Source organism: Thamnophis elegans, chromosome 16 (genome assembly GCF_009769535.1).
Source record: "Thamnophis elegans isolate rThaEle1 chromosome 16, rThaEle1.pri, whole genome shotgun sequence".
Taxonomy (NCBI): Eukaryota; Metazoa; Chordata; class Lepidosauria; order Squamata; family Colubridae; genus Thamnophis; species Thamnophis elegans.
The window spans coordinates 37,094,537-37,121,320 of NC_045556.1; the positions used below are offsets into that span (position 1 = coordinate 37,094,537).

The 26,784-nt window shown below is 46.2% G+C and overlaps 1 protein-coding gene across 1 annotated transcript in view; it reads left to right on the forward strand.

Moving 5' to 3' along the window:
* Positions 1-26,784, forward strand: part of CACNA1B (calcium voltage-gated channel subunit alpha1 B) — a 186,691-nt gene that overhangs the window by 136,770 nt on the left and 23,137 nt on the right. Inside the window, exons 33-39 of the mRNA XM_032232823.1 lie at positions 16,694-16,777; positions 19,698-19,703; positions 21,194-21,310; positions 22,194-22,259; positions 23,804-23,895; positions 24,743-24,893; positions 25,876-26,003. Of these exons, the coding sequence (XP_032088714.1) occupies positions 16,694-16,777; positions 19,698-19,703; positions 21,194-21,310; positions 22,194-22,259; positions 23,804-23,895; positions 24,743-24,893; positions 25,876-26,003 (644 nt within the window). The remainder of the gene's footprint in view (positions 1-16,693; positions 16,778-19,697; positions 19,704-21,193; positions 21,311-22,193; positions 22,260-23,803; positions 23,896-24,742; positions 24,894-25,875; positions 26,004-26,784) is intronic.

Consider the following 26,784-nt stretch of genomic DNA (forward strand, 5'->3'; position numbering starts at 1 on the left):
TGAAGATGTCTCCCACCTGACATCTGTGGAGATATTGGATTGGACTATGGACTGGGGTTACCAAGGGGAGGGGAATGAATCATGTATTGATATCAAATGCTTTCGCGCACTTTTGCTCAGATCCAGCTTTGCTTAGCTTCTATTTATTTATAATCAGTAAAAATACTCTTAATTCTGCAAAATGGAGTTGAGTGGTTTCTTTCTTGGTTATTAAGTGAAGCAGCCTTGACACTGTGTCAACCTTGAGCCGGTCAGGATCGAACTGCTGGCAGTGGGCAGAGTCAGCCTGCAATACTGCATTCTAACCACTGCGCCACAACGGCCCCTGATTCAGCATCCAATCAGCGACGGCAACAGCAATAGACTTCTATACCGCTTCACAGTGCCTTACCGCCCTCGCTAAGCAGTTTACAGAGTCAACATATTTGCCCCCCCCTCAACAATCCAGGTCCTCAACCTCAGAAAGGTGGAAGGCTCAGTCAACCTTGAGCGGGTCAGGATCTAACTGGTGGCAGTCGGCAGAGTTAGAGAGGGCTGGGAAGCACTACAAAGCGGTATATAAGTCTATTGCTATTGTTGTAGCTAATTGGATGTTGCGTTAGGAGCTATGGTGGCAGAGTGGTTAGAATGCAATATTGCAGGCTGATTCTGCCCACTGCCAGTAGTTTGATCCTGACCGGCTCAAAGTTCTCAGCCTTCCGTCCCTTCCGAGGTGAGTAAAATGAGGACCCAGATGGTTGGGGGCAAGAGGCTGACTCTGTAAACCACTTAGAGTGGGCTGTAAAGCACTGTGAAGCGGTATATAAAGGCCATTGTTATAATGTATTTTTCTTTGGATTCAATTTACTCCGGCGCCTTTTAACTTTTGAACTGCTCTTTCTGTTTTCAGGCTCTCAAGTACCTGGATTATATATTTACAGGTGTCTTTACCTTTGAGATGGTGATAAAGGTAAGAATCTTTCTCCAGATCTCTTAGGAGCATATCTACAGAGGGACCAATACACAGGCATGATGTTGGACCACTCATTTGCCTGTTTATAATAATTGTACCCTATGAAATCCACGTGGATGTTTGAGGATGTGCAAGAATACACCAATAAAGGAGAATATTTGTAGCTCAAGGTTTAAATGAGGAGTCCCTGGCGTTTTCTGAGCTTGGTTGTTTCATTATCCAACTAGATAATATCATCAGTGCTAGAAGAGAAGGGAATTTGTGAGGAGGAAGACAGGAAGGGGGAGGAAGAAGACTGTAGGTTCCTTGGTGCTCTCTGAACTTGGTGGTTTTCTTGCAAACGTTTCAATACCCAACTAGATAGCATAATCAGTGCTAGAAGAGAGAGGGGTTGGAGGAGAAGGAAGACAAGGAGGAGGAGGGAGAAAACTGGTGGCTTTCTTGCAGAGGTGTCACAACCCAAACTAGCTAACATCACCCGTGCTACGTGAAGTCCATCAAACTACTAAAAACAATAGGGACATCATCCTTTCTCCCATTTTTCCTCCTCCCGGCATCCTTCACGTCTTTCTCTCTCTCTCTCTCTCTTTTTCCTCCCGAAGATGATTGACTTGGGACTTCTGCTGCATCCCGGTGCCTATTTCCGCGATCTCTGGAACATCCTCGACTTCATCGTGGTCAGTGGAGCTCTTGTTGCCTTTGCCTTTTCGTAAGTAGCTTTTCTTCCTGAGCTCCGATTTCCTGGAGTGGAAAACAAGAGCCATGCGGTGCTTTGGGGGGGGGGGGTGGAAACTGAAATTGACTGCCCTCCGCACTTAGAAATCCCCGTTGGAGTTCAGTGAGCCAGAAGGCGGTTCCTTCAATGGAAGTTAAGCAGATCGTCTAACTGTTAGCATCCTTTGGTGGTGGTGGTGGGGAGTGTTGTTGAGCTTGTCAGCTGGAGAACTGATATCCCGGGTTTGAGACCCAACGCCATGAAACAGGGTGAGCTCCCGTCCTCAGCTCAGCTCCAGCCCACCGAGCCATTCAAAATGCGAGTAGATGAATAGGTACCACTCTGGTGCGACGGTAACAGCGTTCTATATAGGCACACTGGGGGAGTGTGAGGGTCTCAGACAAAGGTTTTAAACTGCGAGGGAGCTGTCTCACATAAAACTGTTCTTTTATTCTGCTCTGCAATAGGAAGGGCGGTGGGGGCTGCACATTAACAGCGAGACAGAAGTTAGCACCTTAAAACATACTAGCCAGGATATTAGGAACAAGAATAGCTTGCTTATAATTAAAAAAAACCAAACCCACATAGCTGTGCACACTTTGTGAGATACCCGTGACCCGGGGTGAAAAACAGGTGATGTTACATTTAACTATGTAACATAACAAGCGTAAGAATTTCGGAGGGGGCTGAAATGCAGATAACCGAACAATACTATCTCTTATGCATGCATTGTTAGGGGAGGGGCAAAGGGTTGAACTCAAGCATCCCTTGACTATAAAAACTGCTGTAAGGTCCTAATCTTGGTTCCTTTGGTTAGCTTTTCAAACCGGGGTCCTTATATCTTGGTATCAAGATAAAAGTATAATTCTGTATTATATCTTGTGTCCAGTGACTTATCGCCTTCGACGGCAAGCAAGAGCCTAGTTTTGGTGACAACAGTACTTTATAACTCAGTCGAACTTGCTGAGGTCCATCCGTGTGACAATCACTCTCTCTCCTTCACCTTCTCTCATTCTCTCTCTCTCTTTCTCATTCTCTCTTTCTCATTTTCTCTCTCTCATTTTCTCTCTCTCATTCTCTCTCTCTCATTCTCTCTCTCATTCTCTCTCTCTCATTCTCTCTCATTTTCTCTCTCTCATTCTCTCTGTCTCATTTTCTCTCTCTCATTCTTTCTCATTTTCTCTCTCATTTTCTCTCTCTCATTCTCTCTCTCTCATTCTCTCTTTCTCATTCTCTCTCTCATTTTCTCTCTCTCATTTTCTCTCTCTCATTCTCTTTCTTTCTCATTTTCTCTCTCATTCTCTCTCTCATTCTCTCTTTCTTTCTCTCTCTTTCTCATTTTCTCTCTCATTTTCTCTCTCTCTCATTTTCTCTCTCATTCTCTCTCTCATTCTCTCTCTCTTTCTCTCTCTTTCTCATTTTCTCTCTCATTTTCTCTCTCTCTCATTCTCTCTCTCATTCTCTCTCTCTCATTCTCTCTCTCTTTCTCTCTCTCTTTCTCTCTCTCTTTCTCTCTTTCTCATTCTCTCTCTTTCTCTCTCATTCTCTCTCTCTTTCTCATTCTCTCTCTCTCATTCTCTCTCTCTCAGTCTCTCTCTCAGTCTCTCTCTCTCATTCTCTCTTTCTCATTCTCTTTCTCATTCTCTCTCTCTTTCTCATTCTCTCTCTCTTTTTCTCTCTCATTCTTTCTCTCTCTCACCCTCTCATTCCCTCCCCCCTCTCTCTTAATGCCCCCTGGAGCTCCTTGTAATTGTAAACCACTAAATAATTCTGTCCCAAACTATTTATAATATTTAAATGTCCTTTTTGGGGAATCTTATCCTTCTCAGTCAAATGTTTTTATTCTGTTCGCCATTGTCATTTCTTCTACGATGGAATTAATTTTTCCGTCAGAATCACGTTCTGGTAGACATCTGCAACAAATTCCCTTTCCTGTAACTTCTCCCCTCCCTTCTTCATCTCACTTGTTTTTCTGCAATATTCTGGGCCCATTGGCTGAATGAATGAAATTCTTGGTTCGCACAATACTGTTTGTTAAAACTCACTCACGATTGAGCTGGTTTTTTTTGGGGGGGGATAGCCAAGGTAAAACTAACCAAGTTTAGAATATTTTACAGACACAACACAAGGTTTGTTTTAACCATCTTAATTGTTTGTTTTTTGGGGGGTGAACAAACTAATGTTTGCTTTGGAGTTGATCATTCCTAATCTGGGCTATAAGAAAACTTACTATTTGAAGTAGAAATGTACTCTGCTTCGGAACATTCAGAGTAGTTTCTACTTCATCTATTTCTGCCCCAATGGAGGGAAAGCACTTGTGAGACACAACTTGTTTGGGAAGCTGGGAATTATTTAAAAGGTTTGAACCAATGGGATGGATGAATCTCTTTGAATCCACTCTTCACTTTTATATCCCAGCCCTGCATCAGTTAGATTGAAAGTGACCAAGATACTGCATCCAGTTTTGGTCGCCACAATGTAAAAAAAGATGTGGAGACTCTGGAAAGAGTGCAGAGAAGAGCAACAAAGAGGATTAGGGGACTGGAGGCTAAAACATAGGAAGAACGGTTGCAGGAACTGGGAATGTCTAGTTTAATGAAAAGAAGGACTAGGGGAGACAGGATAGCAGTCTTCCAATAGCTCAGGGGCTGCCCCAAAGAAGAGGCAGTCAAGCTATTCTCTGAAGCACCTAAAGGCAGGACAAGAAGCAATGGGTGGATACTAATCAAGGAGAGAAGCAACTTAGAACTAAGGATAAATTTCCTGACAATGAAAACAATTAACCAGTGGAACAACTTGCCTCCAGGAGTTGTGAATACTCCAACACTGGAGGTTTTTAAGAAGATGTTGGATAACCATTTGTCTGAAGTGGTGTAGGGTTTCCTGCCTAAGCAGGGAGTTGGACTAGAAGATCTCCAAGGTCCTTCCCAACTCTGCTATTCTGTATTCTGTAAAATGTAAAAAAGAAATGTGTTATTTTGGTGATAATGAACACAAGTATATGTATTTTATTCTTCCTGGTTACCCAGGAGGGTGGATAGATGCGGACTCGAAATTCTCACCTGTTTGTCCCCGCTTGAAAGGACAGGAAGTAGAGGGGCTTCTTTCCTGGAAACACAACCAGTGTGTGTGTGTGTGTGTGTGTGTGTGTGTGTGTGTGTGTGTGTTGCGGGGTTTTGTTCAGATTATTGTCTTCCTTGTGACTCTACTCTTTCTCTGTGTTTTCCTTTCCCTGGGATCGTCTCCATAGGAGTTTCATTGGGTAATATATTATTGCTCTTCCTTGTAGCGTTGTTATTGCCTGAAGATGCCCGCAGCCGAAACCTTCGTGTCCATCCATGTTGCCATCATTCCATTGAGTGCCCTCACCCATCTTGTTCTTCATAGTCTGCTGCAAAGCTCAAATGACTCCTTTCCTCCAAATTGGGAAGGGGCAACCTATAGTCCCCGGTCTTCAGATATTCTGCTGGGAATCCATGATTCCCTGATCTTTCATTCCCACCATGACTTAACCAATGGAGCATCCTCTGCTTCTTTCTTTGGGAGATCTGTTTCACCAACAACCGTTGAACCTTCTCAAAGCAGAAACAAGGAGATCAGGGGCAGGTCCAGTCCAGTCTTTCTACTGAACCTAATTCATGGTCATTGGGTATGCTCAAGAAATAGGTCCTTTAAGGAAGTCTATGGAGATTCTCCCAGAGGTGCCTTTATTTTTTCCAAGAGGCAACTGGACTTATTTTTTGTATTGTGCTCCGCCAGCAGCCAGTGGAGGTGGCAGCAGATTCAGACAGTGAGGAGGGTTGGGGAGGAAGATGGGCCAGTCCTGGAGTCTGGGGAAGGCTCGGATGAGGGCTCTGTGTCGGAGGCAGAGAGGGGGCCAGAGCCATCTGACAGTTATCAGCTGCCTTCAGAGTCAGACATCAGTGAGGCAGAAGAACAGCTGGAGCCTGTTCCCAGTGTGCACATGCACAGAGTTGCCAGACAAAGGGAACAGCTAAGGAACATGGGTTGACTTGGGAGTAAGGCCACAGGTGGACGATGAATGGCCCCTCCCAGAGGAAATAAAAGAGGAGCGAAAGGGGAGTGGAGTTTGCAGGAGGCCATTAGTTCGCTTCATTGGTTCCTGACTCTCCGAGACTTCTTGCCAGGTTTTGCAGATATCAGCCTGGCAGCTCTCCAAGCCAGATAAAGTCTGTGACCGTAAATCCTCCTTTGAAAGACTTTACTGGATGTGAATGAGCAGAATGAGCCAATTAATAAAAGGTTTTTTTTTGTTGGGACAAGGAGTTTGCTTCATGCTCTCGGGAAGCCCAGGTCAGAACAGTTCTTTCCTGAAGTTATTTTGCTTCTCCAGTTCAGTTCTTCAGAACTGATGGAAACTGACCAAGGAGAGATTCTATCTAGAAATAAGGAGGAATGTTTCTGACAGTGAGAACAATGAACCCATGGAACAGAAGTTGCCCTCGGAAGTTGTGGAGCTTCAACACTGGAGGCTTTCAAGAAGGGATTGAACTGCCATCTGTTCAGAAATGGTGTAGAGTCTCCTGCTTGGACAGGGGTAGTGGTGGTGGTGGACTAGATCAGAGGTCTCCAACCTTGGCAACTTTAAACTTGGCAGACGTTAACTCCCAGAATTTCTGGAGTTGACGTCCACCAGGCTTAAAGTTTCCAAGGTTGGAAACCCCTGGACTAGATGACCTACAAGACCCCTTCCAACTCGGTTGTTCTGTATTCCACCTCCAAAGTGTTCCTCATCTAACCATCACGCCCATTTCTTGAAATCCATTCTTCTGCATGACTGGCCCAGCATCTTGGGGCTGCTTCCCATGATGGGCACGCAAGCCGTCGGTTGATTCCGTGGATCCGCATGGTTTGAGCGGCATGCGATCCAAGGTGGCCATCGGGGATCCTTGGCGAGATGAGACTGGAGCTGAGTTTGCTCAACTGGGTGGGCAAAGACCAAGAAGGAGTTTAAAGGAAGTCCTCAACTGTCCACAGTTCATTCAGAGGCCATTCGCAGTTACAAAGACTAGAGCCGTGGTAGGGCAGTGGTTAGAACGTAGCACTGCAGGCGAACTCTTCCCACTGCCAGGCGTTCAATCCTGACCTGGCTCAAGGTTGACTCAACCTTCTGTCCTTCCGAGGTGGGTAAAATGAGGACCCAGATTGTTGGGGGCAAGAGGCTGACTCTGTAAACCACTTAGAGAGGGCTGTAAAAGCATTATGAAGAGGTATATAAGTCTAAGTGGGAAAGAAGGAAGGAAGGAAGGAAGGAAGGAAGGAAGGAAGGAAGGAAGGAAGGAAGGAGCCTGACTCTGTAAAACACTTAGAGAGAGTTGTAAAGCACTGTGAAGCAGCATATAAGTCTAAGTGGGAAGGAAGGAAGGAGGAAGGAGGAAGGAAAAGAAGGAAAGAAAGAAAGAAAGAAAAGAAAGAAAGAAAGAAAGAGCCTGACTCTGTAAACCACTTAAAGAGGGCTGTAAAAGCAATATAAAGCAGTATATAAGTCTAAGTGCTATTGCTATTTCTTTTATTCCTATTCCTATTCTAGAGCCCTGGTGGCATAGGGATTAGAATTTAGTATTGCAGGCTAATTCTGCCCACTGCCAGGAGTTCGATCCTGACTGGCTCAAGGTTGACTCAGCCTTCCATCCTTCCCGAGGTTGGCAAAATGAGGATCCAGATTATTGGGGGGGAAATAGCCCCACTCTGTAAACTGCTTAGAGAGGGCTGTAAAAGCCCTGCAAAGCGGTATATAAGTCTAAGCGCTATTGCTGTTAAAGTACGGATGCAAAAGGAAGGACAGAACGAAACGGGAATGACAAAAGAAATATTATTTATTTATTGGGAATGATTAAATTGTTCAATTGTCCCCATCCGCCCTGTGGCAAAATAGCCCTCTTTCTGTTCTCGGAATGCCTCGATCTTGCCATTAATTGCGACTGGAACTGTGGATGGCATTCCTGTCTCTTTGGGAGAAACAATTATTTAGTTTTTTGTACAGGAAGATCCCCGTATGGCCACGTATGCAAAGCGGGGGCTTATTTAAGGCAACGAGTGTGAACGGCGGCCACCACCTCGGAGCACGCCGCCCAACTCTTTGAGTCCCGAAGCTTGATTCAATCCCCCGAATGAGATAAAATTGAGCGCAGTTTTATGTCATTTGATGGAATGTCCGTCGACCATTCCAGCGCCTTGCGTTTGTCGGCTGGGCCGTTTGCAACCGGGGAAGAAGGTGGTGGTGGTGGTGGTGGTGGTGGTGGTGGAAGTGGGGAGAACGATACTGGCATGAAAACAAAGACGCTGCTCCCAGGGTGAACAAAATTCAAAAGCCGGGAATCTTTCGGTGGTGCTTTTCCGAATTGTGCTTGATTTCTGTGCACAGGAGAAGAGAAGATGTTGGATTTGGGGGTGCTGCCAAGAGAGGGGAAAATATAGCACAGTGATGGCAAACCTATTCGGCACCAAGTGCCCAAACCGGAACATGTATGAATGCATACTTGCCAACTGGTCTTCGTCAGTGCAAAAGCACCGGAAACCCAAAGACCAGCTCACTGGCGTTCACATGCCTCTTATTTGGCTGATTTGGGGTCATTTTTGCGCTGTTTTCAGGCTGTTTTCGGACTATTTTGGGGGGCATTTTCAAGCCACTTTCTTGTTTTTCCGCCAGAGAGCTGAAAAACAGCCTGGAAATGCCCGGAAAATGGCTGTTTTCAGGCCGTTCCGGTGGCTGGAAATACGCATGTGCACCCTGGGATCCAGAAGAGCAGCTGGCCATGGTGCGGATGCCCACAGAGAGGGCTCTGCAGGCCACCTCTGGCACCCATGCCATAGGTTCACCATCACGGATAGAGCAGATCGGGAGGGGGGGAATGCTCTATATTTTCCTAGCAGTGATGACTTTGCAGTGAGTTAAACCAAATCCTCTTCTTGCTGTCATGGTTTTTATTTTTTTATTTTGCAGAGGGAACAAAGGGAAGGATATTAACACCATTAAATCCCTCCGTGTGCTACGGGTCCTTCGCCCGTTGAAAACCATCAAGCGTCTACCCAAACTGAAGGTAAGGCGTGGAATCGTACCACTGACTTAAGACTACCAGAGCAGGGGTGAAATCTACTTACCTTGGCTACCGGTTTGCAAATGTGAGCGTGCGAGAGAGAGAGCACTTGCATGTGCAACCTCCGTTCATGCGCAGGGACTTCTGCGCTTGCGCAGAGAGTCAAAAGCGGATGTGATGACATCTGGGCGGATGGTGGTGCCTGCTACAGAGCACGCCTGCAAAGGTAGAACAGTGAGGGGGACGGAATCCACTGTGCCGCACAATTTAGATTAGCTAGGAAGCAGGAAATCCTTTTTTTTTTAAAGCCGGAAAGCTTTTTTTACTACTGGTTCGGGCAAACTGGTAGCATTTTTTACTGTTGGTTCGGACGAACCGGTAGCATTTTTAACTACTGGTTTGGGCGAACTGGTAGCATTTTTAGTACTTGTTCTGGTGAACAGGTAGCATTTTTTTACTGCTGGTTTGGGCGAACCAGTAGCATTTTTTACTACCAATTCAGGACAACCAGTAGCATTTTTGCGACCAATTCAGGGGAACGGGTAGCATTTTTTATTATCAATTCAGGTGAACCGGTAGCATTTTTTACTACCAATTCAGACAAATGGTAGCATTTTTTACTACCAATTCAGGCGAATGGTAGCACTTTTTTACTACCAATTCAGGCAAATGGTAGCACTTTTTTACTACCAATTCAGGTGAACCGATAGCATTTTTTTCCTGCTGGTTTGGGTGAATGGTAGCATTTTTTACTACTTGTTCAGGTGAACCGGTAGCATTTTTTTTACCGCTGGTTTGGGCGAACCAGTAGCATTTTTTGCTACCAATTCAGGGGAACGGGTAGCATTTTTTAGTACTTGTTCAGGTGAACAGGTAGCATTTTTTTACTGCTGGTTTGGGCGAACCAGTAGCATTTTTTGCTACCAATTCAGGCGAACCGGTAGCATTTTTTACTACCAATTCAGGACAACCGGTAGCATTTTTTACTACCAATTCAGGCGAACTGGTAGCATTTTTTTACTGCTGGTTCGGGAGAACCAATCCGAACCTGTACTAGAGGAATGGTAGGTTGAAAATCTGAGCGTGATTTTCCCGATGATTCCGAACCGGTCTTTTTGCTCCCTTTGGCACAGGCGGTCTTCGACTGCGTGGTGAACTCCCTAAAGAACGTTCTCAACATCCTCATTGTCTACATGCTCTTCATGTTCATCTTCGCCGTCATTGCGGTGCAGCTCTTCAAAGGACGGTTCTTCTACTGCACCGATGAATCGAAGGACTTGGAGAAAGACTGCAGGTGCCACAATCTAATGGCAGGTTAGGGCAGGGCTGGAGTGGATGCAAACGCTTCCAGGTCTCCATGTAGCCAGAGGAGATAATCATTGTTTTTAAGGGAAGAAAAATGACCCTATCTTTATTAAGAATGCAAGAATGCAAAGGGACACTGTGCCTCAGTGGCTAAGACGCTGAGCTTGTCGATCAGAATGGTTGGCAGTTCGGCGGTTCGAGTCCCTAGTGCCGCATCACAGACTGAGCTCCCATTCCTTGTCCCAGCTTCTGCCAACCTAGCCATTCGAAAGCAGGTAAAAAATGCAAGTAGAAAAATAGGGACCCCCTTTGGTGGGAAGGGAACAATGTTCCGTGCGCCTTTGGCGTTGAGTCATGCCGGCCACATGACCACAGAGACGTCTTCGGACAGCGCTGGCTCTTCCGCTTTGAAACGGAGATGAGCACCACCCCCTAGAGTCGGGAACGACTAGCACAGATGTGTAGGAAGTGGTTGTCCAATCTCTTCTTAAAATCCTCCAGTGTTGGAGCATTCACAACTTCTGGAGGCAAGTTGTTCCACTGGTTAATTGTTCTAACTGTCTGGAAATTTCTCCTTAGTTCTAGGTTGCTTCTCTCCTTGATTAGTTTCCACCCATTGCTCCTTGTCCTGCCCTCAGGTGCTTTGGAGAATAGGTTGACTCCCTCTTCTTTGGGGCAACCCCTGAGATATTGGAAGACTGCTATCCTGTCTCCCCTGGTCCTTCTTTTCATTAGACAAACCAAATTCTAATTTACTTCAGAAAACAATGCAAGATGAAGTGACTGTTATTCTCTCTCTCTTTCTCTTTCTCCCTCTCTCTCTCTCTCTCTCTCTCTGTGTGTGTTTGTGTGTGTGTCTGTCTGTCTCTGTCTCTGTCTCTCTGTCTCTGTCTCTCTCACACACAGAGACACAGAAACACACACTTATACAGGAACTCTTAGATAGGTTTAATATGCTTCCTATTTTAGAGAGTTCCCTTACTTGGCTGAAGAACTCAAGGGTCATTTGGAGTGCTTACATTTATCCAGAGATTCCTTCGCTGATGAATTGCAAAGCGTCCGATTTCCAGTGGGAAATAGCCAAATGAATAACTTTAACCCGGGTGAATTGCTGGTGAAAACCCTGTTGAGAAAACCAAACCCAGTTTTGACATGCGTCGATACGTGGCTTGTTTAAACCCCTTGTTTTGCCTCTTCCAGGGGCCAGTATCTGGCTTACGAGAAGGATGAAGTGGAAGCTCAGCCGAGGCAGTGGAAGAAATACGATTTCCACTATGACAACGTTCTCTGGGCTCTGTTGACCCTCTTCACCGTCTCCACTGGAGAAGGCTGGCCCACGTGAGTTGGCGTCCTTGGTCATCCTTGGCCTTATTTCTCAAGGGTGAGAAGAACTTCCTTGGTTTTTTTCGTGAATTTGAAAACTTACCTTGATCTCATCTTCCCTTCCTTCCTTCCTTCCTTCCTTCCTGCCTTCCTTCCTTCCTTCCTTTCTTTCTTTCTTTTTTTCTTTCTTTCTCTGTCCTTGCTTTCTTTCTTTCTATCTTTTTTCTTCTTTCTTTCCTTCCTCTTTCTTTTCTTTCTTTCTCTTTCTTTCTATCTTTCTTTCTCTCTTCTACCTTTCTTTCCCTCTCACTCTTTCTTTTTACCTTTCTTTCTTCCATCCTTCCTTCCTTTCTCCTTCCTTCCCATCCACATCTCCTTCCTTTCTTTTTCTCTTTCTTTTTACCTTTCTTTCCTTCTCACTCTTTCTTTCTTTTTACTTTTCTTTCTTCCATCATTCCTTCTTTTCTTTCTCCTTCCTTCCTTCCCCTCCACATCTCCTTCCTTCCTTTCTCTGTTTCTTTCTGCCTCTCTTTTTTTCTTTTCACCTTTCTTTATTTCTTCCATCCTTCCTTTCTTTCTCCTTCCTTCCTTCCCTTCCACATCTCCTTCCTTCATTCCTCTTTCTTTCTCTCTACCTTTTCCTTTCTTTCTTTCTTTCTTCCTTTCTCCTTCTTTCTTTCTTTCTTTCTTCCTTTCTTCCTTTCTTCCTTTCTTCCTTTCTTCCTTTCTTCCTTTCTTTCTCCCTCCCTCCCTTCCTCCCTCCCTCCCTCCCTTCCACAGTGTTTTGAAGCACTCCGTGGATGCCACGTATGAAAACCAAGGCCCGAGTCCTGGCTATCGGATGGAGATGTCCATCTTTTATGTCGTCTATTTTGTCGTCTTCCCATTTTTCTTTGTGAACATTTTTGTAGCTCTGATCATCATCACTTTCCAAGAACAGGGAGACAAAGTGATGTCTGAATGCAGCCTGGAGAAAAACGAGGTACTTGTTCTGATTGGAGACATGGCACGCAGTTCCCCTTTCTCTAGGATTACGCGCAGGGGTGGGTTTCAACCGGTTCGCGGTGATCCCCACAAACCAGTTGATCGGCGAACCCAGAAGTAAGTAACTTCCGGGAACAGCGAAGGGCCCACCCGCCCGCCCGCGCTCCTTACCGGTCTTTGAAGGCTTCTGCGCTTCCACGCAGGCGCAGGGCACATACAGCGCCTGCACGATTCTCCGCGAGCAGCTGGAGCATCACACAGGCGCTAAGACGCATGTGTGAACTGCGCACCTGCACGAGGACGCCGCCGGCCCCGTTCCAACCGAACCGGTTGGAACGGGATTAGCAACCCACCACTGATTACGCGGTTGAGTTGAACATTGAGTAGCAAAAGGTTTCAGAACATTTTGGGGAGGGGAGAATCATGCCTTGTTTCCAAGATTTTCTTGCTTCACCCACGCTGTTGGTCCAGCTGCAGAGATCGGCTCACATCTCAAAGCCGATCAGATCGTGACATGAAATGTGCAGCCAACTATTTTCTGTAATTGCAAGTCCAAAGAACTGATGGTTCGGAACAGGGGTATCAAACCACCCGGCGGGGGGATCCAGTCTGTGGGGTGTTTCAATCTGGCTGATGGGGCCATCCTGGAAAAGGCGAAGGGCCAGCCCACACTGCCGATGCCAGTGAAAACAGAGCTCTGGTTTCTCTGACAGAGGGTTGTGGCCCACCAGCGGACAGTGGAGCTGGTGGCAGATTCGGACAGCGAAGAGGTTGGGGAGAGGAACACGGTGCTGGAGTCTGGGGAAGGCTCTGAGGAGGGTTCTGTGCCAGAGGCAGAGAGTGGGGCCAGGGCCCTCCAACAGTTATCGGCTGCCTTCAGAGTCAGACATCAGTGAGGCAGAGGAACAGCTGGAGCCTGTTCCCAGTGTGCGCATGCGCAGAGTTGCCAGGCGAAGGGAACAGCTAAAGAACAGGGGTCGACATGGGAGTAAGGCCACAGGTGGAAGGTGAATTTTAATCCCATAGGGAATAAAAGAGGAGCGAAAGGGGAATGGACTTTGCAGGAGAGGAATTCCCTGTAACCTAAATAAAAGAATTTTTTGTCGGGACGAGGAGTCGGCTTCATGATCTTGGGAAGCCTAGGCCGGAACAGGTTGCAGGAGGCTGTCGCAGCCATAAATGGAGCTCGGGAACCCGTTTTCTCTGGCAGATCACTCTGGCCACCCCGACACGGGTGATGTCATTCTGGCCACGCCCACCCTGACCACACCCACCCTGAGGTCAAACACAACCTTGATAGGAAGTGAAATTGAATTTGACAGCCCTGCTTGGGAAGAAGGCCAGGAGGAGGGAGAAGTAAGATTGTGTTCTTGTGGCTTTCTCTTTTCACCTTGCTGTTCCTCTTCCCGCGCAGAGGGCCTGCATAGATTTTGCCATCAGCGCCAAGCCTTTAACCCGCTACATGCCCCAAAACAAGCAGTCCTTCCAGTACAGGATGTGGAAGTTCGTGGTGTCCCTTCCTTTCGAGTACTTTATCATGGTCCTGATTGCGCTGAACACCATCGTGCTCATGATGAAGGTGAGCAACAGCTGGGGCAATTCCTGGAGAGGCCCGTTGGAGTAATTTTGACCCATTTTTTCCGCTTGCTGAAACTTCTCTTTTCTTCCCCTCCCCTTTCTTTGATTTAGTTCTATGGCGCCCCCGAACCCTACGAAGATATGCTGAAATGCCTCAATATTGTCTTCACCTCCATGTTTTCCCTGGAATGTATCTTGAAGATCATCGCCTTTGGTGCATTGGTGCGCCCTTTATCTTATCACTGTCAAAGTCAAATTCTTTTTTTTTTTTAGCAGATTTTTATTATTATTTTTTCCCTTCTACAACACCTTACAGTCCAGAGGTGGGTTCCTACCAGTTCGCACCTATTCGGTAGAACCGGTTCGTCAAATCTACCGAACCGGTTAGAAGAGGTTCCACCAGTGGACCCGGAAAGCAGGCCGCACCTACAGAAGAGGTTCCAAAAATTTTTGAAACCCACCACTGCCACACACACACACACACACACACACACACACACACAGACTGACACAGAGAGAGAGAGAAAGAGAAAGAAAGGAAGAAAGAAAGAATGAAAGAAGAAAGAAAAAGAGTGACAGAGAGAGAGATGAAAGAAAAAAAGAAAAAAGGACAGAGAGACAAAAGGAAGGAGAGAGAGAGAGAGAGAGAGAGAGAGAGAGAGAGAGAGAGAGAGAGAACACATGGCTGGCAAGCCACTCCCACCAGGTCACATGGCCGGCAAGCCACTCCCACAAAGGAGGCCACACCCACAGAGTAGGTTCCCAAAATTTTTGAAACCCATCACTGTTACAGTCATTACATCAACATTGTTATGTCATCATACCTGTACATGTATATAATATTTTGCTTCTATATTTACACACCTTTATACAGAGTTCTATATATATTTATATATATTGTTTTTTGGCTTAATTAATTTTATTCTTGTTTTGCAGCCATTTGCACCAATTGTTCCAAATTTCATAATATTCCGACTCTTCTTTATCTTTTAATTTCAGTGTTAATTTGTCCATCTCTGCACAATCCAAAGTTTTTTTTTTATCACTAATTCATCTGAGTGGGTATTATTTTGTTTCCATCATTGGGCAAATGCTATTCTAGCTGTAGTTAACAGGTGTGTTAATATGTACTTAATTTTCTTTGTATATTTCCCTTTGATTATTCCCAGTAGAAAGATTTCGGGTTTGTATTTTATCTGTTCTCCTGTAATTTCTTGCACCCATTTCCAAATTTTTGTCCAATACTTTTGTGTTTCCGGGCAGGTCCACCATATGTGATAATAGGTCCCTTGTACTTTTTTACACTTCCAGCAGGTCGGCTTCATGTTTGGGTACATTTTAGCCAATCTTGTTGGTGACAAATGCCAACGATAAAACATTTTGTATATATTTTCTTTAAGTGCTGCTGATCGTGTTAGTTTATAATTTGTGTTCCAAATTCTTTCCCAATCCACTAGATCTATGTTGTCCTCACTTTCCAAATTGAACTGAAATGTTCAGTTTCCATACTCATTTCCAAATATTCTATTCTGTTCTCCTCTATTTGATATTCTATTCTATTCTCTACTCAATTCCCTATTCTCTATTCTGTTGTCTATTGTATTCTACTCTCTACTGCAGAGGGCAGCAATCCTCAGGTCTGGAGCCGCATGTGGCTCTTTCGTACCTCTGCTGCGGCTCCCTGTTGCTCAAAATATGCGTCACAACCGCCAATGTGCGACAGCCGTTTGTATGCGATTTGTTGAGCTTTTCAAGCCCTGGCGGGCCAACCATGGATAAATCCAAGAAAAGAAAAGTTTCAGAAGAAAACAGAACTTTTAATTCAACTACATACGCTAGTTCTGTGGCCGCTCAGGAAATAGTCAGGCGCGAGAAGGGTTTTGTGGCACCCGGAGTTTTCTTTTCTATGGGAAACGGGTCCAAATGGCTCTCTGAGTGTTTAAGGTTGCTGACCCCTGCTCTACTGTATTCTATCTATTCTACTATACTCTCTGTGCTGACCCCGCTCGTCCCACACCAACACACTCCGAGCCAAAAATAAGTTACGGCATTTAATTAACAGACAGACAGGTCCTTGGCAGCAAACCGGCGCAGACAAGCTTGGGCAGCAATCCAGCACAGATAAGTGGTGGCAGCAATCCAGCCTGCCAAGCTCACAATAATGTTCTCTGACATTAGTTCCTGCGTTGACTTCTGCAAAAGGGGTGTGTGCACAAGCAGTCCTTTTATAGTCTGGAGAGGAGCCTAATGACCACCAGCTGAGTGCAATCACCTCCTGTAACTGCGCAACTGTTCCTGACGCCTATTAGCTCTTCAGTGCCGGGCATCCAGGAACAACTCATTGCTGGCATCCGGATCACTCTCCCTTGTCTCCTCCCCACTGGTCCAAGGCTCAGGCACCTCCTGGTGGCCAACCAGCCTCCCTGCGCCCTGCTCAGAGTCGGAACCCTGACCAGGGTCCTCCACATCCTCCAGAGCCGACTCATAGGGCCCCTCGCTGTCGGAGTCTGGTGGCAGCTCCAACGGCTCCTGCTGGGCCACAACAATTCTCTATTCTACTCTACTCTATTATCTACCTTACCCTACCCACCCCTTCCCTTCCCTACCCCACTACCCTACCCTACCCTATCGTATTCCTCCTTGGATGTTGGAGTGACTCACTGTCCCACCTTGCTTCCAAGCAGGTCTCCTTCTGAATTCTGAATCATTCCATTGTTGCTTCCTTTTGGTCAAGACCTTTGACAGGGATCTGAAGAATATTCCTTTATTCTCTTACAGAATTATTTTCGTGATGCCTGGAACATTTTTGATTTCGTCACAGTCTTGGGAAGTATTACTGATATTTTAGTCACAGAGATTGCGGTGAGTACCAGTTGGAGGCTTGTTTTTTTCTTTAGCAAACCCATGTTTCATTTTGTTTTGCTTTGTTTTAAAAAGGGAGGGAATCTAGAAAAAGCTTTTGGATACACCGCTTGGGGAATTGTAAATTTTTGGGGCACTGGCTAATATTGAGACAGGTAAGTGATGAAAAGATTTGATTTGATTTACAGTCACAGGCTTTATCTGGCTTGGAGAGCTGCCAGGCCGATATCTGCAAAACTTGGCAAGGAGTCTCGGAGAGTCACGAACCAATTAAGCGAACTAATTGCCTCCTGCAAACTCCACTCCCCATTTGCTCCTCTTTTGTTTCCTCTGGAAGGGGCCATTCATCCTCCACCTGTGGCCTTACTCCCAAGTCAACCCCTCTTCTTTAGCTGTTCCCTTTGTATGGCCACTCTGCACATGGACACAGTGGGAACAGGCTCCAGCTGTTCCTCTGCCTCACTGATGTCTGACTCTGAAGGCAGCTGATAACTGGCATATGGCCCTGGGCCCGTCTCTGTCTCCGACACAGAGCCCTCCTCAGAGCCTTCCCCAGACTCCAGGACTGGCCCAGGTTCCTCTCCAACCTCCTCACTGTCCGAATCTGCTGCCAGCCCTACTGGCTGCTGGCGGGCCACAACACAACCCTCTGTCAGAGAAAACTGAGCTCGAGGGACCACGCTGAGTCCTCATGAGCTCCGTTTTCACTGGCATAGGCACCGCCCTAGGGGTTAGGGTTCCTACACGGAATAAAGTTTGGATCCAGCCAAGGAGTCTGGTAGGGGACATTGATGGACATGAGAAGGGGAAAACAGCAAGACTAGTGCCCTTCTTAATGGTAAAATAAGGTTCAACATACCATAAAAATGAAATCTAAAGAATCTTAAAATGATGGAGGACAGGACGATTTGTGGAGCAACATTAATTCATTCCCCCTTTCATCTCAGCTACTAATCCCTAGCTATCATGCTTTAATCCCTTCGCCCTGGTGTCAGATTTTTGGACTGCCTGGCTGTGGGTCCCCTTCCAATTCAAAAGGAGCTGCCAGACACAAAAATGACCATCCGTTAGGTTGCAGAGTAGAAGATTTAAGTTCAACACTTAAATTGCCATCGGATAAGGACCAAAGGAATTCAGCAGGAGTTAGACTTGGGAATGCTTGTAGGAACGCAACGACTCGAAGCTAAGGATCTGCTTAACTCCACCTCCCAACTCTGCCTGCTCTCCTATTACACTTGAAGGAAGTTCTAGAAGTTGGGGCATTTTCTTCCCCAACCTGAAATCCAGAAGGAGGGCCTTCCTCCATATTTTCCCCCTTCCCCGCTTGGCTCTAGATCTTTAACACCTAAGAGATATTTAGCCATCAACAGAACCAATGGAGTAAAGGAAACACATCAACGAATTTCATTTTCCTTCGATTCTGTAGCTGTACAGGTTTTTTTGGCCAATGCTATCAATTTTTCTCTTTCTTGCTCTCTGTGGTTGTTGGGTTGTTGCTGTTGTTGTTGTTTTTTTTAACTTCTGCAGGCAAACACAACCATGCCAGTTTCCCCCCCCCCCCCCCAAACTCACAAACATAAGCTCTTGCATTGTCAGGGAAGACGTGATGTTTCCCCCCCACCCACCTTCAATGGTTAAGCTTAATCATCAGATCCAGACAGCTGGGAAGAGTAAGATTTGAATGGCTGGATTAAAAATCGGGGATATTTTTTTTAAAAAAATGCACATGATATGAGTGACATCTATGAGTTTATGGGGGTTTTAGTTTTTGGGTGGCACAGTGGTCAGAGTGCAGTACTGCAGGCTACTTCTGCTGCCTGCCAGCTGTACCTGCAATTTGGCAGTTTGAATCTCACCAGGCTCAAGATTGACTCAGCCTGCCATCTTTCTGAGATCGGTAAAATGAGGACCCAGATTTTGGGGGGCAGAGGGCTGTAAAGCACTGTGAAGTGGTATATGTCTCAGTGCTATTCCTTCTTTCCTTCCTTCCTTCCTTCCTTCCTTCCTTCCTTCCTTCCTCCCTCCCTCCCTCCCTCCCTCCCTCCCTCCCTCTTTTCCCTCCCTCCCTCCCTCCTTCCTTCCCTCCTTCCTTCCTTCCTTCCTTCCTTCCTTCTGTATGGTACAATGGTTAGAATGCAATATTGCAGGCTGACACTGCCTATCACCAGGAGTTCGATCTTGACCAGCTCAAGGTTGACTCAGCCTTCCGTCCTTCCGAGGTGGGTAAAATGAGGACCCAGATTGTTGGGGGAAATATGCTGACTCTGTAAACCACTTAGAGAGGGCTGTAAAGCACTCTGAAGTGGGATATAAGTCTAAGGACTACTGTTATTGCTAATTACTGATTCATCTTGCACAACCCTTAAAGTGACTGCAGTGGGTTGCTAAATTCACCTTTTGAACCCAAAACTGTGAAACTGGCATTTTTTTTAGCTTTGCCTGGGAATTTAAAAAAAAAAAAAGACCAATCAAGTTGCTTGCAAAAAAAATGTCCGTGAATTTGCATTACAATGTGAAATGCAAAGAATTCATCTCACTGTGTTTTTTTCCAGGGGTTGGTCATTGTTAGGGGGAAAAAATCATTTCTTTTTATAAACCTCTAATTTTTATTCCCCCCACTCTCTAATGCGATCATTCGTGTTTCTGTTCTTTGCTAACAGCCGATGACTCATTTTTCTCTTCTTTCTGTCTCTGTTCTGTGTTTGTCTGTGTGTGCTCCCTTTTCCTGCTGAATCATGCCATTCGATCAACACACAAAAACAAAAAAAAAATATGAAAAAACCATCGTCATGCCTGCATCTGTCTGTTTTCCTGCCTCCTGCTCCAAAATAAATACTTCTTTTTTTAAAAAAAATAACAATAATAATGCCAAACTCAAAAATCTTTGCAAATCACAATTCATCCCTGAAAACATCTATAGGACACGGTTGGTTTCATTGAATTTTTTTTTGGGGGGGGGGGTGTAAAAAAAATTCAATCGTCTGCTTTGAGGATTTGCTGTTGTTGTTCTCCATTTTAATTTGAGATTTTTTTGGGGTGGGGGAGACTCTTGCCGCATCAACAGAGGGAGAATAATTGGCTGCTTGTTGCTTGACGTTGTCCCTGGTTTTTCTTACGGTGGTATTTTTAATGGTTAGTCGGGCCTCTTAATTTGACCCCTTGCTTTTTCCCCCTCTTCGTTTGAGAACCGGGGGGCGGCGGGGGCTGCGATGCCGTGCGGTGGGCCCAAGCAACTCTGAGCTGCAGCTGTTTTCCTGCCCTTTTTACTTTCAAACCGCAACCAAAACAAAAATGGCAGCCAAGCTGATCGCATGCCTCGTGCGCTGTATCCCTTGAGTTTTGATGGCATCCGCCAGAATGTAGCATGGTTGGCTTTTCGGATGCTCCCAACTGTTTAAAGCAATGACCGGATAATGAATCGGGCTTTGTACGCTCAACTAACCATGATGGTGGGGATGGGCCAGCTTTCGATGCGGTTAAGCCTGTGTTAAAAATATGGTGGGGTGGTGGGAAGCAACGTTCAGCCTGCTAGATTATACCTACAAGGTCCCTCTCTCCTCCGATGTCTTTGGCAAAGAGAGCTTCCCTCTTTCGCCCCCTTTTCGCCCCCTCTTTCCCCGTAGCTGAGGGAGGGGTCCGTGGGGAGAGAGGGAGAATTCCTCAAGTGCTCCGCAGGAGGAGTGACTCGCGCTCACAATAATCTTCTTTTCCAAAGAAGAAAGCTGCGAACCTACATCCTCCTGCCACCCACCATTTTCCCACATGCACTGATAGGTTCCCCTTTTGAGCCTTTGCGCGCAGTCAGTTTTACAAGTCCCAACGCTCAACACCGCGTTTCTGATTGCCATAACATCGGCCAGAAGCACCTCTGAGCTGGGGGCTCTATCCTCTAGAGAGAGTTGTCCGAAGGTTGACACCACAGGATGCAGGAGGTCATCCTGCTGGACTTCTGCCTGGCCCCTTCTCGGGACAGGGAACGTCTCTGGCACAGACTGGATGTTCGTCGCGGACTCTGCATCTACCTGCGGCGCACGGTGTCGGTACGCAGGTCAGAGGCGCTGTTGGTTTCCTTCCAACCAGTGCCGCTGGGAGCGAGGGTCACCCCCTCAACTGTTGGTCGCTGGTTGAAGGCCGCAACCATTAAAGCGTACGAGGCTAAGGGTCTCCCTCCACCTCAGGGAATCACGGCGGACTCCACACGGAGCACTGCCACTGTAGCAGCTTTGGCGACCAGGGCTCCCTTCGAGGATATCTGCAGAGTGGCCACCTTTTTTGGTGGCCGAACTTGCCGCTTAGAACACAAAGCTGGTAATTCTCTCTCTCTCTCTCTCTCTCTCTCTCTTTCTTTTTTGGGTGGGTTGCACTTTCTGATCCCACCGAGCATTTGAACGATGCAAATGTATCTTTTCTCTGCAGGATAATTTCATCAACTTGAGCTTCCTCCGACTCTTCCGGGCAGCCCGACTGATCAAGCTTCTCCGTCAGGGCTACACCATACGGATTCTGCTGTGGACTTTTGTCCAGTCCTTCAAGGTGAGGGCGGGGGAGCGTGGCAGGGGTAAAATTCAGCAGGTTCTGACCGGTTCTGGAGAACCGGTAGTGGAAATTTTGAGTAGTTTGGAGAACTGGGAAATGCCACCTCTGGCTGGCCCCGCCCCCACCTCTTCTCTGCCTCCCGAGTCCCAGCTGATTGGGAGGGAATGGGGATTTTGCAGTATCCTTCCCCTGCCAGGCCCGCTGAGCCACGCCCACCAAGCTGCACCACACCCACCAAGCCACACCCACAGAACCGGTAGTTTAAAAAAATTGCATTTCACCACTGGAGCGTGGCCAATTTCGATCGGCTTCTGGATTTTTATTTTTAAAAGCCCGATCGCTTAAGCAGGAATAAAGCAAAACAGAAACCAATGCAAAGGACTTAAAAAAAAAATCACAAAGACGTACAGGAGGTCCTCTGTTTAGAACCATTTGTTTAATGATGGTTGGAAGTCACATCATCACGGAGAAAAGGGGACTTAGGAGGGCACTAAAAATAGTGACTTACGACCGTTTTTCCCACTTATGACCGTTGCAGCCTCCCCGTGGTCACGTGATCAAAATTCAGACACTCTGAAATTGACTCGTATTGATGACACTCACAGTGTCCCTTTTTGCCAAGACAATGGGGAAGGCAGATTCACTTAACACTTGTGTGGCGATCAATGGCAGGGATTCACTTAACAAAACCATGGAATGGGGCAAGAGGACTCATTTAACAAATGTCTTGCTTAGCGACAGGAATCCGGGGCCCAATTGTGGCCTTAACCCGAGGACGACCTGCACACTGATGCGCTCTGGAATGTGCCGTTGTGCAGTGATATCCTGGGCTCTGCAGGGCGAGTCTAACGGCCTGACTTTTTTATTCCCTTTCCTCCAGGCCTTGCCATACGTGTGCCTCCTCATTGCCATGCTGTTTTTCATCTATGCCATCATCGGCATGCAGGTAGAAATCTCCTAGGGGTTAACCGGATCTGTTTTAAGCGGCGGTCAGGGCCTGCTCTCACCAGACGGGCAGGATAGGTTGAGCGACGGGTGGGGAAACCGCATTCCTTTGCCAATCCATCTTCCCTGTGGAAGGGCTCGGAGGGAACTCATCCCGAAACGTGGCCAGGCTCCATCTCATGTAGCATCTGCATGTTGTGGTATATAAAATGCTACGGGTGAAGTGGTCTCTGCTCAATGCAGGCAGTTCTGAACTAGGATAGGATAGGATAGGATAGGATAGGATAGGATAGGATAGATTAGGAGAAAATTAGAATAGAATAGAATAGAATAGAATAGAATAGAATAGAATAGAATAGAATAGAAAGAACAGAACAGAATAGATTAGGAGAAAATTAGAATAGAATAGAATAGAATAGAATAGAATAGAATAGAAGAAAATTAGAATAGAATAGTATAGAATAGAATAGAAGAAAATAGAATAGAAGAAAATTAGAATAGAATAGATTAGGAGAAAATTAGAATAGAATAGATTAGATTAGGAGAAAATTAGAATAGAATAGAATAGGAGAAAATTAGACTAGAATAGAATAGATTAGGAGAAAATTAGAAGAGAATAGAATAGATTAGATTAGGAGAAAATTAGAATAGAATAGAATGGAATGGAATGGAATAGAATAGAATAGAACAGAATAGGAGAAAATTAGACTAGAATAGAATAGAATAGAATAAGAGAAAATTAGACTAGACTAGAATAAAATAGATTAGGAGAAAATTAGAATAGAATAGATTAGGAGAAAATTATTACGACTAGAATAGAATAGAATAGAATAAGCTTCAAGGGCCTTGGAGGTCTTCTAGTCCAGCCCCCTGCTCAAGCAGGAGAAACTATACTATCTCAGACAAGTGACTGTCTAGACTCTTCTTAAAATCCTCTAGTGATGGAGCCCCCACAATTTCTGGTGGCAAGCTGTTCCACTGGTTAATTGTCCTCACTGTTAGGAAGTTTCTCCTTAGTTCTAGGTTGCTTCCCTCCTTGATTAGTTAACTAAAGGAGCCCATTGGGGCCTTCTGATTTGGGGTACAGTACCTCCATCACTTATCAACCTACTAGGGATGGATTTTTATCTGAGCTGAAGGAGCTTCTTGGACGAGAAGCAAAACATCTTCCAGGAAAAACGGAGCAAGTCCAGTTGCCTCTTGAAAAAGCCCCTTTGGGGAGAACCCTGACCTGGATGACTGAGAATCTCCATAGACATCTGAGTAGCATGTCTACGTCTCCTGTCTCCAACCCAGGGCCACCTGGAGTATCTAAGGGTGATGAAACTCATAATCTCCAATGGTACCTTTGCTAAATGCCGTATCTGCTGTTTGTCATGCTGGGCCTTACGCCGAAGTGTTCAACTCTTTACAATGTCCTCTTGTTTCTTTCTTTCTTTCTTTCTTTCTTTCTTTCTTTCTTTCTTTCTTTCTTTCTTTCTTTCTTTCTTTCTTTCTTCCCCCCCCCCTCTCTCTCCTCCTCCACTTCCCTTGCCCCCCCCCCAGGTCTTTGGAAACATTGCCCTGGATGATGACAGCGCCATTAATCGCCACAATAACTTCCAAACCTTTCTGCAAGCGCTAATGCTGCTTTTTCGGTGAGTCATTCCTGGGAAAATATTCCTTCTTGGCCTGTGTTTATGTCTGCCCCAGCTATTCATCTCCGCCCCCTGCCTTTTATCCCCAGAGCTAGGGTGGGGCTTCGCTAACAGCGGTGGCTTTTCTGCCCCAAGGACCAGCCCATAGATTTCCACTGCTCTCCTCTCCTCTGCCACATCTATTCATTTCCACTCCCTGCCTTTTATCCCCAGAAATAGGGTTGGGCTTTGCTAGCAGCAGTAGCTCTTCCATCACAAGGACCAGCCCATAGATTTCTACTGCTCTCCTCTCCTCTGCCACATCTATTCATTTCCACTCCCTGCCTTTTATCCCCAGAAATAGGGTTGGGCTTTGCTAGCAGCAGTAGCTCTTCTGTCACAAGGACCAGCCCATAGATTTCTACTGCTCTCCTCTCCTCTGCCACATCTATTCATTTCCACCCCCTGCCTTTTATCCCCAGAGCTAGGGTGGGGCTTCGCTAACAGCGGTGGCTTTTCCGCCCCAAGGACCGGCCCATAGATTTCCACTGATCTCCTCTCCTCTGCCTTCTGCTCATCCATGCGTCAGGCACTGGACCCATCCTCTTCCTCATCAGACACCTCCAGACCTGGGAGTTGTTGACTCTCCATCTGAGGACTGATGCATGGCCTCTCTCTCTCTGCCACTCCATTCCCCCCACCCAGCTCTGAGGTTGCCCTGATGCTGACCCTGACTCCCACGCCTCCTCTTCCTCTGATTTGGCTGTTGGAGGGGCCTGGCGGCCGACAGGCCACAGCACATCTAAGCTACTGAGCCCATTCTGGACCAGTTGATTCCTCCAATCCCTTTCCTTGTGTTTGATTCCAGGAGTGCTACTGGAGAAGCCTGGCATGAAATCATGCTTGCGTGCCTCAGTAACCAGCCCTGCGACGAGCACTCCAACCTCAGCCGAAACGAATGCGGCAGTGACTTTGCTTACTTCTACTTCGTCTCCTTCATCTTCCTCTGCTCCTTTCTGGTGAGGCTTTTCTCTCTGCGTTGAACATTGCAATGCTCCAACGTATTCCAATAGGGATGCGGTGGCTCAGGGGTGAAGACGCTGAGCTAGTCGATCAGAAAGATCAGCAGGTCGGCGGTTCGAATCCCTAGCACCACGTAACGGAGGGAGTTCCCATGACTTGTCCCAGCTTCTGCCAACCTAGCAGTTCGAAAGCACGTAAAAAATGCAAGTAGAAAAATAGGAATCACCTTTGGTGGGAAGGGAACAGGGTTCTGTCCGCCATTGGCGTTGAGTCATGCCAGCCACATGACCACGGAGACGTCTTCGGACAGCTCTGGCTCTTCAGCTTTGAAACAGAGATGAGCACCGCCCCCTAGAGTCAGGAACGACTAGCACAGATGTGCAAGGGGAACCTTTACCTTTTACCTTTAATGTATTCAAGAGAGCTCCATCTCTTTCAGGCATAGTTTTCCTTTGACTGCGAAAATTTACCCTTCTGTGCCAGACTGTTCCAGTCTATGCCTTCCTCCATTTGTCTGAAAACTTGGAATTCACTTATCAACAATAGCAACAACAAAAGTTAAGAATCAGAGCAGAGTTGGGAGGGACCTCAGAGGTCTTCTAGTCCAACCCTCTGCTCAAGCAGGAGACCCATACCAAATCCTAGAATCACAGCGTTGGAAGGGACCTTGGAGGTCTTCTAGTCTAACCCCTTGCTTAGGCAGGAAACCTTACACCAGTTCAGACAAATGGTTATCCAACATCTTCTTAAAAACCTCTACTGTTGAAGCATTCACAACTTCTGGAGGCAACCTCTGTTCCACTGATTAATTGTCCTGACTGTTAGGAACCTTCTCCTTAACTCCAGGTTGCATCTCTCCTTGATGAGTTTCCATCCTTTGGTTCTTGTCTTGCTCTCTGGTGCGTTGGATTAATTTGGATTAAAGTTAATCTCTTTCCTCCTCCCTTCCCTGATTTCATTTCCACCCTCCCTTTACAGATGTTGAACCTATTTGTGGCTGTCATCATGGACAACTTTGAGTACCTGACCCGAGATTCATCCATCCTCGGACCTCATCATCTGGACGAGTTCATTCGTGTGTGGGCAGAGTACGACCCAGCTGCTTGGTATGTATGTCACCCACTTCTGGTTTCGTGAAGGTGGCATTGGATTGGCTGAGCTGCTTCTCACATTGGGGGAAGATCAGCCAAAGGAAAAAAGAGATTAGCTGCCTGTCCTTAAAGACAGCTGCATTGGGTTTCCTCACCTGGCTTCAAGCTAATATATGGGAGGCATGAATATTTTCTGTGCAATGTTGTTCAGAATAATGCTGGTTTGGGAGAAAGAAATAATCAAAGGTTTCAGACATTACCTAAGTTCAAGACCCATCAATATTTTGGGTGATGAAGATTTGGAACCTGGACCAGTATCCCTATTTCCAATCATACAACACTCTGCTTTCTCCCAGTGTGCATGCATTCCAGAGAGTCATAGTCTGAACTCAAAAGGACAATGATGTTTACACCACCATGGCAAAAAAGAAAACGTAGGGAAAACAACAGTCAGTGAAATGAATGAGGTCCACAAAAGTTGGCTTAGTTTTCGTGTCTTCTGTTCTACTTATTGGTTGGCGCATGTGCGGGAAACAGATTACAGGTAGTCCTCGAGTTACGACAGCTCACATAGTGAGCGTTCAAAGTTACCACGCCACTGAAAGAAAAGTGACTTTTGAAAGTTTGCCACATTTGTAGCATTCCCTGCGATCAAACTTGGGTAATGCTTCATACTTACGACCGTTGCTGCGTTCCAAAGTCACGTGAGTCCCCTTTTGCGACCTTCTGATGAGCCAAGCCCATTGGGGAAGCCGGATTCACTTAACTGATGGGTCGCTAATTTATCAACTGCACT